The sequence below is a fragment of the Chiroxiphia lanceolata genome (genome assembly GCF_009829145.1).
Source record: "Chiroxiphia lanceolata isolate bChiLan1 chromosome W unlocalized genomic scaffold, bChiLan1.pri scaffold_46_arrow_ctg1, whole genome shotgun sequence".
In the NCBI taxonomy this organism is placed as follows: domain Eukaryota; kingdom Metazoa; phylum Chordata; class Aves; order Passeriformes; family Pipridae; genus Chiroxiphia; species Chiroxiphia lanceolata.
The window spans coordinates 471,786-491,427 of record NW_022476501.1 but is presented as its reverse complement, the minus strand read 5'-3'; the positions used below and the strand labels follow the sequence as shown (position 1 = coordinate 491,427).

Sequence of the window (19,642 nt, the reverse complement as noted above, 5' to 3'; positions counted from 1 at the left end):
AACTCAAAATGCTTCATGAAACTTCAAACACATATCCTGCTTTTCGAAGCAGGATTTGACAGAGAAGCTGCTCCCTGGCCTGCAAATATGTCTGGCAGTCAAACAGTTGATAACTGTAAAAGCCCAGTCCAACTTTCCTGTGGTAGATTCTTCCACAGACTTCCTTGAAGTTTGTGGAGCTTCTACCACGAAGCAGGGACAGCTCTTCATGGTCACTGCCCAGGGGTTAAATGAAAGAGTGAGAACTACTCCCTATCATTGTAGGGTTAGTTACCTCAGTTTCTGCTTCAGGATTTTTTCTTTTTGCTGGCTTTGATCCAACTGCTTTAATAGAATGACTTTGATAGACTGTACTGTCCTATCTTACACTATACTGCTAGGAGGTTTTGGCTTTTATACTGTGCAGGAAGTAATTCTCTTTAAGGTCTTTCATCTGTTCACTTGTCTGATCAATTTTCTGTTCAACATAATAAATAATTCATTTATAGAAATATTTCTGATTTGCCATCACTAAAACCTGCAGGACAAAATGATTGAATCACAGGCTCCTCTCTGAGAAGGAATTTAGAAAGCAAGGGGGTCCTTTCTGCCCCTCGTAGCTCAATGAGACGGCTTCTGCCATCAACTTTGTCTAAGCCCTCCACCCCCCAGCCCCAAGCCGTGACACATGGGCACGTCTTGTGCATGCAGTGCAAACATGGACTCCTGAGTTGGTCATTTGCTGTCCCCCCTTGGAGGGAAGAACAAGCCCAATGACCTGGGGTGAGAGGCCAGTGCTGGCAGCGGCGCTGGCTGTGCCAGGGCACTGCTGGGTGCCCCCACCCTGAGCACTGCCCCCCTTGTGCTGGTCACTGCTGTTTTCCTCTGCAGGGCCTTGTGTTGGGCACATCCTGGAGAGCCAAGTGGAAAGCAGATGGAAGCTTTGAGGCCCTGGCCTGAGGAGATGCCCCTGCAGGATGGCAGTGCTGCTGCAGAGGTCAGCTCTGGGCCAGCAGTGCCCGGGGCTGTCCCTGCCTGCAGTCCCTGGACAGTCCTGCAGCAGGACTGGCACCGACTGCCAGAGCACTGAGGCTCCAACAACACAGGGCTCTGCAGGAGAGTGTGGAAGGGAAGGGAGAGGAGGCCACGCAGGAGAAGGGCTGCTGCTCCCTGGCACTGCTGCTCTGCTGGGACTCTTTTCTGGCCCAGCTCTGCACAGAGGCTCTGACCCTGCAGCTGCAGAGAAGTCAGAGAGGAAAGATGTCAGGCAAACAAGTCAATGCAGAGTTCTTTATTTGGTTGAAGTACACAGTGAGTACAATTCCCAATCTGTACACCTTCCGGGCCAGGCTAGAAAGGCAAACACTGAATTGAAAATGATGTTTATATATAAAAAGATATTTTTCTATATATCCTTACAGATATATTTGTATATATAAAGATTTTTTTATGTGAACAAATTCTCACAAAAATAACACTCTTATCAGAAGCAAAAAATAGAGAAGGTATGGTGGGCCTTAAATGAAGTCCATAACAGGATTGGCCTTTAATGAGGTCCATAACATGTAGAAGAAGGAGAGTTTATTGCTTCTGAAAAACACCCAGTTATCAGTTTCCTCAGGGCATCCTTGAGCACCTGGTTCCTCAGGCTGTAGATGAAGGGGTTCAATGCTGGAGGAACCACTGAGTACAGAACTGACAGGGTAAGATCCAGGGATGGTGAGGAGATGGAGGGAGGCTTCAGGTAGGCAAAGAATAAGGTGCTGACAAAAAGGGAGACCACGGCCAGGTGAGGGAGGCACGTGGAAAAGGCTTTGTGCCGTCCCTGCTGAGAGGGGATCCTCAGCACAGCCCTGAAGATCTGCACATAGGAGAAAACAATGAAAACAAAACAACCAAACATTAAACAGGCAATAAGCACAGTGAGCACAATTTCCCTGCGGTAGCCTGAGTGTGAGCAGGAGAGCTTGAGGATGTGTGGGATTTCACAGAAGAACTGGTCCAGGCCATTGCCCTGGCACAGGGGCAGGGAAAATGTATTGGCTGTGTGCAGCAAAGCAATGAGAAAGCCAGTGGCCCAGGCAGCTGCTGCCATGTGGGCACAAGCTCTGCTGCCCAGGAGGGTCCCGTAGTGCAGGGGTTTGCAGATGGCAACGTAGCGGTCGTAGCACATGATGGTGAGGAGGAAATACTCTGCTCCAAGAAAGAAGACAAGCAGAAAGGCCTGTGCAGCACATCCTGTGTAGGAGATGGTTGTGGTGTCCCAGAGGGAATTGTGCATGGCTTTGGGGACAGTGGTGCAGATGCAGCCCAGGTCTGTGAGGGAGAGGTTGAGCAGGAAGAAGCCCATGGGGGTGTGCAGGTGGTGGTCACAGGCTACGGCGCTGAGGATGAGGCCGTTGGCCAGGAGGGCAGCCAGGGAGATGGCCAGGAAGAGCCAGAAGTGCAGGAGCTGCAGCTCCCACCTGTCTGCCAATGCCAGGAGGAGGAACTGGGTGAGGGAGCTGCTGTTGGACATTTGATGCTTTTTAGCACAGGATCTGTTTAAAAAAGGAAAGGACAAGGAACAGTTAAGACAGACCTCTGTGAAAAAGCCACTCCAGTTTTTAAAGAAATCCATGTGTCAAATGTCACCAAATGCACTGCCAAAGAATCAGTTTTCCTCTGCTGCAGTGGGACATGAAACTTTTTTGGTAGAGATCCCACACACACAAGGAATGCCAGATGTAACAGACCTTGAATACAAAAGTTCCATCTCTACACTAATTACTCAGAAGAGCTGGGGCTGCAGAACAGAAGCTTAGTCTGAAGTTAGAATTATTGTACTTGTGTTTTCTATTTTTACCATCACAGCTGGGAAAGTTCCACTGCAGAAATCCTCATTTCTATGACCCAGTACACAGTGCCCAGCAGAGTTGCAGGGAAGGGCCCCGAGAGCTGCTTGAATGACCCTCCCCCAGGCCTTGGGGTCACTTGCCCCCCACTCCCTGCCCAGGGCTCTGCTGCCTGGAGCTGTCCCTGTCAGCAGCTGCTTCCCTGGGCCCAGGGCTGAAAAAGTCACACTGATGCTGCCTGTAAGACAATTTTAATGTCTGACACTCTCAGGTTCAATCTCCTCTAATCTAACAGAGTTCCAGTTTCAGTGTCTCCTCCTGTGCTCCGAGATTCATTCCCCTGTTGCAGTCAGCACCCAGAAAACCCAGAGTATAACACTGAAAGAACTGGTTCATTCTCTTGAAGGTAACCCCTGTCTGTCTGTGCCTCTTGCAAATACCTTCTGGGAAATTTCCTGCTTAGATCTGGAGCTGTGACCAGCCCTCATCCCTGCAGCCCACTGTGGAGATCAGAAGGACTCTGCCCTGCTCTGCCCTCCCAGGAGTTGTTCCTTCCCCACAGCCCTTCTCCCCCAGCGCCGTGGCAGCTCCTTGGCCGGGCTGAGAGCTGAGCCTGGCAGGCAGCAGAGTCCCTGCCCCAGCACACAGAGCCCTGGGGGCAGGACCCTGCTCTGCCCCACAGCCCTGGGCACCCCTGGCTGCACCCCCACCTTCCCACCCCACAGCCAGCCCTGCCACACGGAACCTTCTGGCCCTGGGCCTCTGAGGGGGCAGCAGCAAGTCCTGCTCTGCACCAGCTTCTCCTGCTGCACCCCAGCAAATCCAGCAGAGCCATCCTGACAGCTCCTGCCACTGCTGCCATTTGGCAGCTGGCAGAGGCACTTGCAGCAACTCACCTGCACTGCTCTGCAGCCACAGCCTGACCCTGGCAAAGGGCTGGCAAGGTTCCTGCCCTGAGCAGCTCTGCCCTGTCCTCCCAGCCCAGGATCCCTTCAACATCCTGCTCCCTTCTCCTCTCTGCCCTTGCTGCCTGCAGCTCCTGCCCTGCTCTGCCATATGGCCACTTCCCCTGCACTGCAGCAACTGGCAGGGTCCTGCTGAAAGATCCCAGAAGCTGTGGGATGTGGCAGCTTTAGGAGATGCCTCCAGGAAGGCAAGTTGAACTTTCCTTATAGCCAGAGAATTCTTCCTTCAAATCCTGGGAAGGTTTCCCCTGTAGTGAGAGCTCAGTCACCTCCCAGCCCAGGCTGCCTCTCATCTCTCTACCTTCTCTCCTGTGCCCTGGGTGCTGCAGGCAGTGCCCTCAGCCCTGCTGGGCTGTACAGAGGAGCTGCTCACCAGCAGAGCTGTCTCTTTGAAGCTCTTCTTCCTTGCCACGAGCTCCCTGTGTGCCAGGAGCCCAGCCCAGCTCAGCAGCACAGCAACAGCCCCAGGCATTTAGTGACCCTCAGGGGACTTTGTCGTTGTTTACATGAGACTCAGTCCCTGAGAGGAAGTTCAAACAACTTTTCAAGAAGTCAAAGTGAGATGGAAACACTAAAGTTTCTCATAGTGCTAATAAGTCTCACTGAGGGACACAACTGAGAACGTGTCCCTGGGTTCCAGATAGAGCAGAAAACTGCAGACAGTGATGCCAAGGATGGACAAGCAAAGGAAAGGTGGCTCTGATGCTGAACAAACCTTGACTTGTTTTTGTTAATCCAAAGGACCAAGACCTGACCCTCAGCCCCTGGGAAGGCAGATCCTGTCCCTGCCTCATTCCTCAGGGCTCTTCCTGGGGCACTGGGATGTGGGATGTGCAATGCCAAGGGCAGGACCATGGGGTGGCACCTGCCAGGCTGCTGAGCAGGGACAAGGAGGCCAGGAGGCCCCAGGGCTGCAAGGGCCACTCCCCTCCTCCTGGCCTCAGGGGCACAGACAGCAGCCATGGCCAAAGGCCTGCAGAAGGTGGCTGTGTCAGGGCCTTTCAGCTTCTCCCCCTCCCTGTCTCCTCTCCAGCCCAGGCTGTCCTACGGTGTCCATGCCCTGCCCCTTTCCCTGCAGGCTGTCGTCATCCCCCCGGCTGCCCCACCTGGCTGGCACCTTCCTGCACTGACATCTCTGCGTCCTCCCTGGCTCTTCCTGCACACACAAAGCCTTGGGCTCACCCAGACTCTTTCTGGTTGATGTGTTTCACCACACCATTGCCCTCAGGGTGAAACTCCGTTCTCTTTGTTTCCAGTCTGGACCTCTCCACCTGAACTTGACATTATTTCTTTATTTCTCATGCTGTTTCCTGCTATGACAAAAGGATCCTTCATCTCTGAAACCACCCTTCAAGCCCTCTCTGGCTACCCCTGCACTGTCCTCAGTCTCCACACCATGGAGCCCAGAGCTCCCAAGTCCCTACAGAGTGGTCATGGGCTTGAGGCCTCCAAACCTTTTCTTGGGAGATCCCTGGGTACTCTCCATGGTGTTTGCAGATGAACACATGGTGCTCACAGTCTAAGGAAATCACAGGGATACGTTTTACGAAGGCCTGTATTGGCAGAATATGGGGCAATGGCCTTAAACTGAAAGATTGGAGTCTTATGTTGATAAGAGGGGTCACAAGTCCTGCCAGCAAATCTGCTCCAGTGTGGGCTCCTCCCTGGGCTGCAGGGGGGTCTCTGCTCCACCCTGGACTCACCCACAGGTCACAGGCCCTTCAGCTCAAGTTCACATGGAGTTCCAGCCACCAAGGAGCCCCAGACTCTGACACACAGCCAGGAGCCCCAGACAGCACCAGCAGCTGCAAATTTCAGCAGCACATCCCAGACACATCTGTGGGTATCTCCAACACTCCCAGCCCCACCCTGGACACCAACAAAGGCTGTTGTGGTTTCACCCCATGCAGCCCCCAAGCCTCTCCTGGCCACTCCTCACTCCCCCACCAGCAGGACCCTGGAGAGAACTGGGAGGGGAAAAGCTGAAAAACTCATGGGTTGAGATAAAGACACTTTAATAAGGACAAGCAAAAGCTGCACACAGGAGCAAAACAAAACAGGGGATTCATTCCCTGCTTCCCACAGTTGGGCAGGTGTTCAGCACCTCCAGGAGAGCAGGGCCCTATCCCATGGAATGGTGACTTGGGAAAACAATCTCCATCACTCCAAACCTGTCCCAACTGTGTCCCCTCCCAACCTCCCCCACACCCCCAGCCCCTCCCCAGAGTGTCTGTGTGAGGGGCAGGAAAGGCCTTGGCTCTGGGTGAGCTCAGCACTAACAAAACCACCTCTGTGTTCTCAAGCCTGTGCTCAGCACAAGCCCAACCACAGCCCCACACCAGCCCCTGCAAAGAAAATTAACTCCACCCCGGCCCAAACCAGCACATTCCAGCCCTTATTCCACACCAGTCCCATCATGCCCAGGCCCCACACGACTCAATACAACTTCCCTCCCCACCACCCCCTTCCCATTCTTTGCTATAACACACAGGTCTCCTTCCCTTAGTCTGTGCAAAATGTCCATAAAATGGCCCCAAAATGTCTGTTGAATTGCTCCAGTCCTTGCCTTTGGGCTCCCCCTGTTCTGGTGGTCCCTCGGGGCAGGAGAGGGGCTGTGTGGGGGGAGTTCCTGGGCACCAAAGGCAGCTCAGGTCGGTCCCTGCTGCCCTGCAACTGCTGCTTGGGAGGCTCCTCCTGCACTGCTTGGGGTGGTTCCTGTGACAGGAATTCCTGTCACACACTGGGCAGGTTTCAAAGGAGGCACAGTTTGGGTTATACCCACATCGTGATAAACTGGTCCCAGCCCCTGGAACCAGGACACAACCATAAGTGTGAACAATGCTGCACTTATTGAAGTCCTTTGCCTCAGTTTTAGTTCTAGTCCATCTCATGATGATTGTGTAGAGCTGCAGCCTCACTCTTGCCTTTATTTTCCTTCCATTTTGTAGAAAAAAACAAGTCTTTGTTTCTGGAGACCTGTTGTTCTGACTGAAAAAGTTTCCCCTTCTGTCAATGACAGCTCATGTGAAATCAACTCCCCTTGTCTGGAGGCTTTTATTGCTTTTCAGACCTAGGCAGCAAGTAGTCCATGGCTCACCAGCTCTTGCTGGACCTTGTCTGCTTTTCTATTTTGTCTACCTTGTGTGCCAGATGTTGTGTTTGGAATAGCCCACACCAGTGTCCAGCTTCAGATTACTCCAAGGGTTATTTTCCACCTTTTATGAACAATATCTTATTAATGTCTTTGGAGAATTTGCTTGGGATAGAGTTTGTTTCTGTATCAATTATGCCAGGGAAAAGCATCCATTTGTTAAACAAAGATAAATACCTAACTGTAAACTCAAAAAGCTCCACAGATGCCCCCAACCTCACAGATCCCTCCCAGCCCCACAGACTCCCTCAGTATCCTGCCAGATCCAGCTCCCATCCCCAGCCAGGCTCTGTCCTGGCTTTTCTTTCAGGACTGGAAGCTGATCTGGTGGCAGATGTCCCTGCCCATGGCAGGGGGGTTGGACCAGATGGCCTCAAAAGGTCCCTTCCAACCCAAACTCTTTTGGGATTCCATCACTCTGGGATTCCATGCCCACCATGGCAGCGCTCCCTCACCAGGGCCTTTTGAGCTGGTGGAGAACCTCTCATGCTTCCTCGACATGGTAAGGCTGATGTGGGAGCGTGAGCCCTGAGATGGGCACTGGGCAGTGAGAGCTGCCCCGCAGCCCAGCCCTGTCAGCAGCTCTGGCAGCAGGCTCTGCTCCCCTGGGCTCTGGTGGCTTCTGGGCCTTGCAGCCCAGTGCAACTTGTCCCTGCTCTGGAATCTGAGCCCAGGGCATCTCCCTCAGCCACCATCCCCACCCCCTTCACTGTGGGCAGGGGGCCGCTGTTTGCAAAGCTCACCTTTCCTCCTTCCTCCCAGGAGAGCAGCAACATGCGAGAGGCCTTTATCTGCCTCTTCAGAGACCACCTGGGCTCAGCAGTGCTGAGGAACAACAAGCAGTTGAAGAGGTCTCTGTGGAGTGCACTGGTCCCGCTGCTCATTCGCACAAGTGACCAGTCCCCGAGCGTGGCCAAGGTACACATTGGAAGGCTGAGCACTGGCACAGAGAGAGGTGGGCTGGCCTGCCCTGTGGGGCCCAGGCAGCAGGGCAAGGGCTGCTGGCAGTGGGCAGCCGTGGCCCAGCACAAGGCGTGGGAAAGGTCCCTGCAGAGCCAGCGCCAGCAGGGACGGAGAAGCTGGCAGGGCCATTTCCAACAGCTGCCCTAGGGCTCCAGTAGACAACCTAGAAAGCTGCAGAGTTAGGAAAGAAAGAAGAACAGTTCCCCTTCAGGGAGACTTACCACCTCCATTAGGGTGTGTTGTTTGGCATTTGTTGCTGGGTAAAAGACTGCAGTCTTTTTGGTCAACAGATGCAATCCAGTGCTGCATTGCACAGCTTTTGCTGACAGGTTTTTCCTGGGGAGGGTCTAGTCTTTTACTCTTTCACAAAAAACACCACTTACACCCAGTGTTGTGCCTCCAACATTCCTTTATTTTTTTGGAACAGTGTGTCTACTAATAAAGATGTGTGGGCTTTGGGGTTTTGGGGCCAATGTAGCATAATTTTCTGCATCGTTGGGGCCCGTTGCTAGGGGCTGGTTCCATGTCCACGAGCTCTGGAACACTGCTAGGCGTCAGGTGGTGTGTCACAGGGGGGCCCTTTGTGACATCCCAGCACAGCACACGTGGTCAGCACAGCCCCAGTGCCAGCACCATTGTCCGGCAGGACAGCGACGCGACAGGACGGGAGCACGGAGCTGGCGAGGATCTTCTGAGCACAGCTCCAGGCTTTCCCTGTTGACCCGTAGTGCGACAGTTTTTCCATAAGGCTTCCCACTTCCCCTTTCCCTGTTTCTAGTAGTTATCTAGTAGGATGGAGCAGAGACCCCCCAGCAAGCCCAGGGTGGCCTGGGCGGAGGAGGGTGCTGCTCAGGAAAGCGGCTCTCCAGAAGAGCCCCATGAAGTGACCTGGGAGGAGGAGGCTGCTGCCCAGAAAAGCTGGTCTGCAGCAGAACTCTCCCAGTGGATCCTGGTGAACCCACCGCAGACAGGGACGGGTGAGTGAAGGGACTGGGCAGGGCTGGGGCTCTGCAGCACATCCTGCAATGATCCTCCCTGCTCTATCCCTCTCTTAGATGTCAGCTTGTTCCCCCTGTCCAGAGAAGAACAGGAAGTGGTGGACTCCATCCAGGCCCTTGACAGCCCCAAAGAGGTAAGCGTGGCCAGTTGGACGGCAGCTGTGCCAGCATCTAAGGCAGGAGTTCTGCTGCTGGGCTGCTGGAGGGGTGCTGGCTGGGCAGAGCTGCTGCTCCTGCAGGCCACTGCCCCTCAGGGCTCCAGTCTCGCTGGCCACGTTTCCCCCCTCTCACGCTCCCCGTTTATCTCTCTGTCCTCCGGCTGCCAGAATCTGGTCCACAAGACCACCTTTCTTCAGAAAGTCGTGCGCCTGTGCAGAAGCACCACCGGCAGCGGCTCATCCCAGCGCTTGGTCCACTTCTGCCGCAGATATGAGGTGGTTGAGAGGATTCAGGTGAGGGGACACTCAGTGCTCTGGGGAAGGGGGCAAGGCCCCCTGGCACTGGCACCCTGTGAGGGCTAGGCTCTGGTGGCACTGGCAGCTGCCGGGTCCCAGCTGCGTTGTGCTCTGCAGATGCTGCTGGACGCCGAGTCCTGTATCAACGAGCGTGTCGAGGACGACCGCGAAAGGGGTCTGAAGGAGCAGATGAACCACCGCGAGCGGGAGATGAAGCACACAGAAGTGCGGAAGCTCGCCCTCTTTGCCATTGAAAGATTGAGGTACCCGCCCATCACTGCCAGGGACCCCTTCCCCAGAGGACTGCTGCCCCCTGCACAAGGCCTGGAGGCGCTTCCCCCGGCACCATTGTCCAGTTGGGCCCTTCCTCTTTGCAGCGTGGTGAACGAGGTGCTGGAGGGCAAAATGAGAAGGCTCCTAGAAGCCTGCTTCAGAGCTGTCCTCTTCCTTCCTAAATGGGACACCTATGTAGGGGATGGAGACGAGCTCAGGATTCAGGTAAGTGCTGGCTGAGCTCCAGGAGCCACCAGTCCCTCTGGGCTGCTCTCTGGCCATCCTGCGTGTCAAGTAAGATACGCAGGGATCCCCAGAAATGCCAAGGCAGTGGAAAGAATGCAGAAAGTTTATTTAGAAGGCCAGAACCCGAGAAACGTAAGAGTGTGGTTTGCGCACCAGGCTTCAGGGAGAAAAAGGCACCTCCTCTTTTTTCCTTCCAGTTTTTATTCTCTCTGCTCCCTGATCTCTCTCCGCTGGAATGCAAAGGCCTGTGGCATCTGCTGTCTGCTCCCAGTAGACTGCCTGCTCCTAGGTCTCTCCTGGGCAGCGTGGGCAGCTCTCCCTCCCTGGCACTGGGAGCTCAGATGCATCTCCTGGGAGTGAAGAATCACTGCCAGCGCTCTCTGTCCTCCTTGCAGACCCTGCGAGCCCTGGACCCCATGCTGACGGCAATCGTGCGGAACACTCCTCCCTCCAGACTGGGCGAGGAGCTGCAGAACATCTTGCAGGTCTGGCCTGTGCAAAGAGTGGCAGTCCCGGGGCTGTTCCTCACCCTGTGCGGGAGGGGTTGCCCACTCCTGGCTGGGTGGTCCCCAGACAAGTGCCACGGCGGCAGAGCACGCTGCGGGGACAGTGCCCCCCTCCTGTGTCACCAGGCTCTTCTGGAGCACAGAGAGGGGCACCTGCCTTCCTGCCTGGCCCACAAGGGAGCCCAGGGGCAGGAGCCCCACTCCAGGCTTTGCTGGGGCTCAGAGGAAGCCTTGAGGGACAGTGCAAGTGCCGCCCAGGAGCCGAGCTGAGCTGCTGCTGCTGCTGGAGCGGGTGTCTGCTCCGGGGGCTCACCAGCAGCTTCTGTTTGCTCAGGTGCTGGTGGACTTTGCCAGATACGATATCGTCACCGTGTGGGAAGAAGCCATGGAGAGAATTTACACGCTGTGCAGATGGCTGAACAGCTATTCCCAACGGCAGGTAAGGCCCAGGAAGCCTCCAGCCAGGCCGTGCCCCTGCCCTGCCACTCTCCCTGCCAGGGCTGCTGCCCAGCTGACAGCTCCAGGAGACAGGGCCACAGGGTCCTGCAAAGCCTGCACTCCCCAGGGATCCAGCCCTGGGCACACTCTTGGGTATGGGGCCCTGGCACCAGCTGCCTGCCCTCAACCCTGATGCTCTTCTTCCTCCCTCCCTCCCTCCCACGGGACCGCCTGAAACAAAAAAGAAGTCCACTGTCATCGAGATCCCATTCCTGGGACAGCTGCTGGGATTTGTCCTCCTTCAGCCCTTCTCAGGACGTCGGGCGACTGTTCAGCACCTCAGCGAATTCATCTGTAAGCAAAAAGCTCAGGGGCATTGTGGTGGCCTTCGTCCCTCTGCACACAGACATCACCTCCCAGCTCTGCTTCTCTGCTTGACCACCTTTGCCCCTCCGGCTGCTCCCCGTAGCATCCCAGCTCTCTTTTGCTGTACAAGTGGAGTGCTCTTCTCAAGTCTTGCACCTGTTCTCTGCTGCTCTCCTTCCCTGCTCCTTTCACCATCTTCAACCCTGCCTGACCCCCTGCCTCCCCAATCTCCTTCTGGCCTGCCATCTCACAAGCAGATCTCGGGCTGCTTTGGAAAGCCTGATGGCAAAGCTGCTCTCCCTGACTTGCACGTCTGCCCTGCTCTTTAGGCAGGACCAGGCTAAGGGGCAAACGATACACGCGCCAAGTGGAAGGTGAAATCACCTGCTTCCGCAAGACTTTCGGAAGAAAGTGCCGTATGAAGGTAACGAGCTCCCCCGTTGCTGAGACTCTTGTCCGTGCCATCGGCAGGGCACTCCTGTGAGCAAAGGCACCCGGAATCAGTGGGGCTGACAGGGCCTCAGTGTCCCTGAGGAGAGGGTTCCTGCTGTCCCCAGGCAGGGACTATCTGAGGGCGGCACTCTGCTGGTGTCCCAGCAGCAGCTGCAGCTCTCCTGCCCAGCAGTGAGCCCTGGTCCTGTGCAGGGCCAGCACCCCGTGAGCATGAGCCCACCCTCCTGCCTCAGCCTAAGGACCCTCTGCTCTCGTCCTCCCCCGTGCAGTGACTGTGGGCACTGCTGCCGGCACTGCTGGGCACCTGTGGCCAGGGCTGCTCTCGCTGCCCAGCTGAGCAGCACCAGCAGGGGCCTTGGGGTGACATCTTTGCTCTCCTCCTTCCTGCTGCAGCCCTTCGAAAAATACCTCACGCGCTCGGAGAAGACGCACATCGTCCTTGCAGCCCTGGAGCAGAAAGATGCCCAGAATTATGCATGGATACCTGGAGAGACTCGTCAATGGGTTGAACCATTTGGGTGGAACCTTCACAGAGGGCGCAGGAACATAGCAGACCAGATTTTGTGGCTGGTCACGGATGACCCGTGCCTCTTCCTGACGGATGTAAGTGGCCTGTGGCTGGATTGCCCTGCCCTTCAGCCCTAGAAGGCCTTGTTCCTCTCTCCATCCCTCCCTGCCAAACCCAGGTGTCTCAGGCACCTGAAGGCATCTGAAGGCAGCAGAGTGGCATGGAAAGGGCAGCTGAGGCTGCACTACTGTGGCAGCACTCTCCTCACCTGTGTCCCCTTCAGGTGCCAAAGATTTTGAGCTTCCTGCATGAAAGACTGCCAGGCGTGACGAGAGAATCTGTGCAGGAGTGCTTCCACTCCCTGCTTCTGCTGCTAGCGGACTTTTTCCCAAGGAAGGTGGTCGCCGCACTGTTGAACATCGCTCCACAAGGAGACAGGTACTGGCCCTGAAAAACCTGAGGGTTTGTTGGCTGTGGGGAGATGGAGCCTGAGACTGTCTGGCTCCCAGAACCAAGGAATGATGCAGGACAGCACTGAGGAGAGGGGTTCTCCATCCCACCAAGCTTTCCAGCCCTGCTGGTTGTCTGGGCCTGCAGCAGACAAAGCTGGCCCAGCCAGCCCAGAGCCACCATGCTGCTCCCAGCCCAGAGGGGAACACCAGCTCAGTGCCCTGCTGCCTGCCCAGGCAGGGCCCCAGGCCGCTCCAGGCCGCCCTGCTGACACAGTGCTCTGCCTTGCAGTGTGGCCATGCAAATGTGGCAGAGCCTCTTCTCGGAGCCCAAGATTGGAGACAAGATATTATGGCCATTCGCTGTCATGCTCTGGGATGACTGGTGGCCCTGCAGTCTCAGCGCTTCTTCAGAAAGCAGCTCCACCTCTGACTTGGCTGTGAGTTACCAGAAAAGGACATGATCCCCTGCCATGAGCCCTGCAGACTCTGCCAGGCTCTCACTACTGTGCTTGCTTCTACAGCCATTGCCCAGCGGCACTAGCGTGAAGTTTGAGTGGGAGGACAAGGACGAAGACTTTGAATACCTTCGGAATGACAACTTTGATATCGATGAGGAGCTTCCAACCCTCCCAGCCTCCCAGGTGCTCGAAGGCCTCATGGTGCTGTGTGAGACACCTGAGCTGGTGAGCAGGGTGGCGTCAGGGACAGCCATGGTGGCATCCAGGGCTCTGGGGCTGTGGGTGAGGTGATGGCTTGGCGTGGGCTGGGAGGCAGGTGTTAGAGGAACTGCTGCCAACTGCCCTGATGCCATGTTGGGGCCCGGTGGCTGCCTGAGGAGCTTTCCAGGCATGGATCTTATCACAGAAAAGAAACTCTGTCCTTCATACAGGCAAGAAAACTGGAATCCCTGGTGCCACACATGATGGAGCTCCTGTGGGTTGGCAGAGAAGACCTCAAGACAAAGGTCATCACAGTCCTGAAAAGACTGATAAATCAAAACCTAGAGAAGAAAAAGGCCAGCCCCACTGATGAGTATCTGGTGGAGAACCTGCCACGCTTCTTTGACACGGTAAGGCTGATGTGGGAGCGTGAGCCCTGAGGTGGGCACTGGGCAGTGAGAGCTGCCCCGCAGCCCAGCCCTGTCAGCAGCTCTGGCAGCAGGCTCTGCTCCCCTGGGCTCTGGTGGCTTGTGGGCCTTGCAGCCCAGTGCAACTTGTCCCTGCTCTGGAATCTGAGCCCAGGGCATCTCCCTCAGCCACCATCCCCACCCCCTTCACTGTGGGCAGGGGGCCGCTGTTTGCAAAGCTCACCTTTCCTCCTTCCTCCCAGGAGAGCAGCAACATGCGAGAGGCCTTTATCTGCCTCTTCAGAGACCACCTGGGCTCAGCAGTGCTGAGGAACAACAAGCAGTTGAAGAGGTCTCTGTGGAGTGCACTGGTCCCGCTGCTCATTCGCACAAGTGACCAGTCCTCGAGCGTGGCCAAGGTACACATTGGAAGGCTGAGCACTGGCACAGAGAGAGGTGGGCTGGCCTGCCCTGTGGGGCCCAGGCAGCAGGGCAAGGGCTGCTGGCAGTGGGCAGTGGTGGCCCAGCACAAGGCGTGGGAAAGGTCCCTGCAGAGCCAGCGCCAGCAGGGACGGAGAAGCTGGCAGGGCCATTTCCAACAGCTGCCCTAGGGCTCCAGTAGGGCTCTTCAGCAGCCTGTGGCCACCAAAGCCTGAACAGGCACATCCCCACAGGCTTCTCTCCTGTCCCTGGCACGTGTCCTAGGACAGGGCTTCCAGCCTCAGGCCCTGTCCTGCGGGGCTGTCCTCACACGTGCCCTAGACACTTGGGTGAGGGCATGTCCCAACTTCCTGAGGGCAGAATCTCCCCAACAACCAAGCCAAGAGCTCTCCTTTGCCAGCCAAGCTGCTACCTCACCCCTTCTGCTTCCATGCAGGCTGCCCAGGAAGCGCTCCTTGCTGCAGCAAAGCTGCTCAAGTGGAGGGAGCTGAAAGAGCTGGTGAAGAAGCAGCAGATGTGGAGGATTGGCGAGTGCTTGGTAAGGCCAAGTGCCAGGGTGCAGGCTGGGTGAGGTTTGCCCCGCAGGCAGAGCCCGTGGTGTGGGCCCAGAGCCCAGAGGCTGGAGCTGCAGCCCAGTGTGTGCCCTCCAAGAACAGAGCCCCAAGGGCTCCTCTGCAGGCCCCTCTCCCTTCCCTGCAGCCAGCGGGACAGAGGGCTCTGGGCAACACTGAGTGCTGGCAGGAGGGACTGCTGCAGCCAGCGGGGGGGCTCTGTGACATGCCCGTGTCCTTGTGCTCTCTGCAGCTGGGGAAGGACAGGAGCAGGGCTGAAGAGTACCTGCGTCAGGGCCTGAGCTACCTCAAGGACCCTGAGCCCAGTGTGCGAGAGGCGGCCATCAGGTTCATCGGTGAGCCCCAGCCCCCGGGGTCCCTCTTTGGGCAAGCTGGCCCCCGTCCCCGCTCCTGCAGCCACAGCCAGGCCCAGCCCTGGGGCTGCCTGAGCCCCGGCTGCCGCAGGCTGGGCCTGGGCCTCCCTCTGCCACCCCTGCCCACACGGCTGGGCTTGGTGGGCACTGGGCTGAGTTCCACCCCCCTGAGCTCCTGGTGCTTCCTGGGCTCATCCCTGCTGAGGGGGAGGAGGGCAGGGCCAGGGGCCATGCTGCTGGGAGCCCACTGGGGAGCAGGGGCTGATGGAGCTTTGTGCCTAGGGGTGGCCACGCGGCACCTGAGGAACCGAAACAAAGAGCAACTGGATGAGATCTGCAGTGGTGAGTGGGGAACATGGGCTGGAGGGGACGTCTGGGGGTCTCTGCAGACACAGGGCTTCATCTCGGCTCCGTTTCTTTTGCTCACAGCCCTTCAGCCCTTGAAGACAGACAGCAATGTAGTCGTCTCTTCCCTGGCAGAACAGACCATCGGCATCCTGGAGGCTTTAGGACCAACACCAAGCCCTCGATTCAGGCCAGAAGCACTGCTCTTCTGGCGCCGACGTTCACAGCCATGAGGACCTTCCAACATTCCCAGCCTCCCAGGAACTGTGTGAGACACCTGAGCTGGTGAGCAGGGTGGCATCAGGGACAGCCATGGTGGCATCCAGGGCTCTGGGGCTGTGGGTGAGGTGATGGCTTGGCGTGGGCTGGGAAGCAGGTGTTGGGGGGACTGCTGCCAAGTGCCTTGATGCCATGTTGGGGCCTGGTGGCTACCTGGGGAGCTTTCCAGGCATGGATCTTATCACAGAAAAGAAACTCTGTCCTTCATACAGGCAGGAGAACTGGAGCTCCTGGTGCCACACATGATGGAGCTCCTGTGTCTTGGCAGTGAAGACTCCTGGACAGAGGTTGTGATGGTCCCTAAAAACCTGATGTGACCAAACCTGAAGAAGACAAAGGCCAGCTCCTCCACTGAGGATCTGGTGGAGAACCTTCCACGCTTCCTCAGCATGGTAAGGCTGATGTGGGAGCGTGAGCCCTGAGATGGGCACTGGGCAGTGAGAGCTGCCCCGCAGCCCAACCCTGTCAGCAGCTCTGGCAGCAGGCTCTGCTCCCCTGGGCTCTGGTGGCTTCTGGGCCTTGCAGCCCAGTGCAACTTGTCCCTGCTCTGGAATCTGAGCCCAGGGCATCTCCCTCAGCCACCATCCCCCCCCCCCCTTCACTGTGGGCAGGGGGCCACTGTTTCCAAAGCTCACCTTTCCTCCTTCCTCCCAGGAGAGCAGAGACATGCAGTATTTCTCCATCTGTCTCTTCAGAGACCACCTGGGCTCAGCAGTGCTGAGGAAGCAGAAGCAGTTGAAGACGCCTCTGCCAAGTTGTCGTGGTTTGACTGACTCTGTCTCCCTGGAGCTGGAAAATGGACACCTGAGGAACCGAAGCACAGAGCAACTGGATGAGATCTGCAGTGGTGAGAGGGGAACATGGGCTGGAGGGATGTCTGGAGTTTCATCTCGGCTCTGTTTTTTTCTCACAGCCCGTCAGCCCTTGAAGACAGACAGCAGTGAAGTCGTCTCTTGCCTGGCAGAACAGACCATCTGCATCCTGGCAGCTTTAGGACCAACAGCAAGCCCTCGATTCAGGCCAGAAGCTCTTCAGGCACCGATGTCCACACCCATGAAGAGCTTCCAACATTCCCAGGCTCCCAGGCACTGTGTGAGACACCTGAGCTGGTGAGCAGGGTGGTGTCAGGGACAGCCATGGTGGCATCCAGGGCTCTGGGGCTGTGGGTGAGGTGATGGCTTGGCGTGGGCTGGGAGGCAGGTGTTGGGGGGACTGCTGCCAACTGCCTTGATGCCATGTTGGGGCCTGGTGGCTGCCTGGGGAGCTTTCCAGGCATGGATCTTATCACAGAAAAGAAACTCTGTCCTTCATACAGGCAGGAAAACTGGAATCCTGATGCCTTCAAATCTTCAGGAAGAATCCACAATTCAAACTACCAGCACTGCTCTTCTGTCACCACTGAGCCAGTTGTAGGTGGCTGTGATTTAATAAAGCAGCAACAATGGGCCCAAACCCATGGTGTCCTTCAGATGCACCACGTCCTGAGCAGACTGAGTCCTGCTCGTCCTGTCCTGCTGCCTGCAGGACAACTTCCCCCTCGGCACACCCCCAGCCCCAGCCTTGTTTGGGAAGCTGAGCTCTGGCTGAGGCTTTCCCCAGGAGAAGCCTCCTTTGTCTCTCCTCAGGGCAGTCCCCCCAGCACCCAGCCAGGATAGGGCACAGAATGAGTGGCCCCAGCTCTGCCTCCCCAGGGGTGTCCAGGCATCCCACGAGGTGTCTGCTGTTGCTGCATCACCACCTCCCCTCACCAGAATGGATTTGGAAGGCTTTCCAAGCAGAGGGAGGCAGAGGGGACCAGAGGGAAACCTCAGGGCTCCCAGAGGGACTAGAGGACAAACAGGGAGTCTGGGTCACCGCCCCCATGGCAGAGGATGGGCCTCCACTGTCCCTCTCTTGCACTGGTAACATGTTTCCATCTGTTCTGCCCTGGGGGAAAAGAAGTATCCTTTGACTTGGAAGAGCTGATGAGCATCATCTTGTGATGCCCTGGGAGGGGATTAGTTTTGATGGAATCACCTACAGGAAAGTTTGGAGACCTCCCTCAGTGTGCCCTGTGCCGGTGCTGAGCACATGGAGGGAAACACATCAAGAGTCAGACGGCCCTGCCCAGAAGAACTGACTGCCTGAAAGAAGTTCTTGCATTTTGTCTTTTTTAAAACCCAGTTTCTTCCTCAATATTGCCTCTGGCATGAGTGGCTGAGAAGGGATAAAACAGGAAAGAAACCTACAAAATATGCTCCAAATACAATGGATTTTCTAGTCTCATGGCTGAAAAATGCAGTCTCTGGGATAGTTTCCAAATTAGGAAAGAGACTGCTTCTTCCACTCTACCATGTATCTCATCTGTCATGAAGTTTCTCTGCCTACAGATGCTCTAAGGATTATTGGATGTCATCCTAGGCATGCCCACAGTTATCTACTGATGGCCTTGCCTTTCAGAGAGGGCACTGCCGTGGGGGAAAGCACGAGAAACTCTGTCCTTGGGAAAACAGAGGCTTTGCTTTGTCAGCCTCTTGAATCTGGGTCTTGCTCAGGGCAATCAGTGCAAGTTTCAGAGAACAGCACTTCTTATTTATCCAATCAATCAAATAAATCCCAAGTTGATAGAGGCTTGCTCTACTTCCTGCCCTAAATGTCTGTCCTCCTTAGCAGGTGGACTGGCACAAGCTGGCTCTCTAAAAGATCCTCTTCCAATCTTTTGGCAGTTTCCATAGATGCCAAACAAGCATCCTTGTGGGAAAGGGAAGAAAGCTGCAACAAGAAAAGGAAATAATGAGAGAATAACAAGGCTAAACTGGGCTCATTGAAGTAGTACTTGATAGAAACTTCCCCTGTGTGTACCAAGGGGTAAAAAATATTTGTCTCTCTTTTCCCTATTTATAAATCCCTAAAGGAAGGAAGTTACCTGCTCATCTTCCTGTAAGGAAGAGGGGAAGGAAAAAGCAACAGTGAAAACCAGGCAAATTAATGCTTTTAAAACCTCAGGGAAAAGAATCCCCAAAGACATCTTTTTTACAGTCAGTCAGCTTCCCACCCTAGGAACTTCACAGCAGCTTTCCTCTGCCTCCACCTGAGGATCTACGGGAAGTTGAAGCAGTGGCACATCAACCTACAGGAGAAGCCAATAGGAAGAGAGGCTTGAAACTTTCTGAACTGCTTCAACCTAGTTCCAGTCTCTCTGCTTATCCCTACAGATGCCTTCCCGAGCAGAGGGAGCATTTCCCAACCATGGCACTCTCACTGCCAGACCCTTCTCCAGCTTCCCTGGAGATCCTCATTGCCTTGCTCTCCCCATGGAGATGTACCCTCAAGTGGTCAACCCCATCCCAGTCTTTGTGAACTCTTCTGAAGTTTGACAGTTCTGCCTTCCTACTGTTGCCTTGCATTTGCTGAGGCAGTTGGACTAGATGACCTCTCCATCCAAAAGGATCCAACGATCCTGGGAGGATGCACTGAGCCAAGGCAACCTAGAAAGCTGCAGAGTTAGGAAAGAAAGAACAGCTCCCCTTCAGGGAGACTTCCCACCTCCATTAGTGTGTGTTGTTTGGCATTTGTTGCTGGGTAAAAGACTGCAGTCTTTTTGGTCAACAGATTCAATCCAGTGCTGCATTGTACAGCTTTTGCTGACAGCTTTTTTCCTGAGGAGGGCCTAGTCTTTTACTCTTTTACAAAAAACAGCACTCACACCCAATGTTGTGCCTCCAACACTGCTTTATTTTTTTGAAACAGTGTTTCTACTAATAAAGATGTGTGGGCTTTGGGGTTTTGGGGTCAATGTAGCATAATTTTCTTCATCGTTGGGGCCTGTTGCTAGGGGCTGGTTCCAATATATTGTTTGTACTGAGTATCTCTCCAGGTGTCTCTTTATAGATTTATACCCAAAATGGCTCTTTTCCAATAGTTTTTATTCCAAAATGCTTTCAAATCATGGCATGTGTATGTGTTCTCTCATATAAAAATCACCCATAAGGAATCCCTATACATGTGTCATTTGATGGG

At 55.5% G+C, this 19,642-nt stretch overlaps 1 protein-coding gene across 1 annotated transcript; it reads right to left on the bottom strand.

Moving 5' to 3' along the window:
• Window positions 1–1,438: 1,438 nt before the first annotated feature.
• On the bottom strand, window positions 1,439–2,497 carry LOC116781441 (olfactory receptor 14C36-like). The gene has a single exon (XM_032677113.1). It carries the CDS (start codon window positions 2,495–2,497, stop codon window positions 1,526–1,528), a length of 972 nt encoding a protein of 323 aa, XP_032533004.1. The 3' UTR covers window positions 1,439–1,525.
• Window positions 2,498–19,642: the final 17,145 nt, after the last annotated feature.

Bases quoted from the DNA above. Each gene is read 5' to 3' on its own strand.
- LOC116781441 (XM_032677113.1), bottom strand. From the start codon at position 2,497: ATGTCCAACAGCAGCTCCCTCACCCAGTTCCTCCTCCTGGCATTGGCA.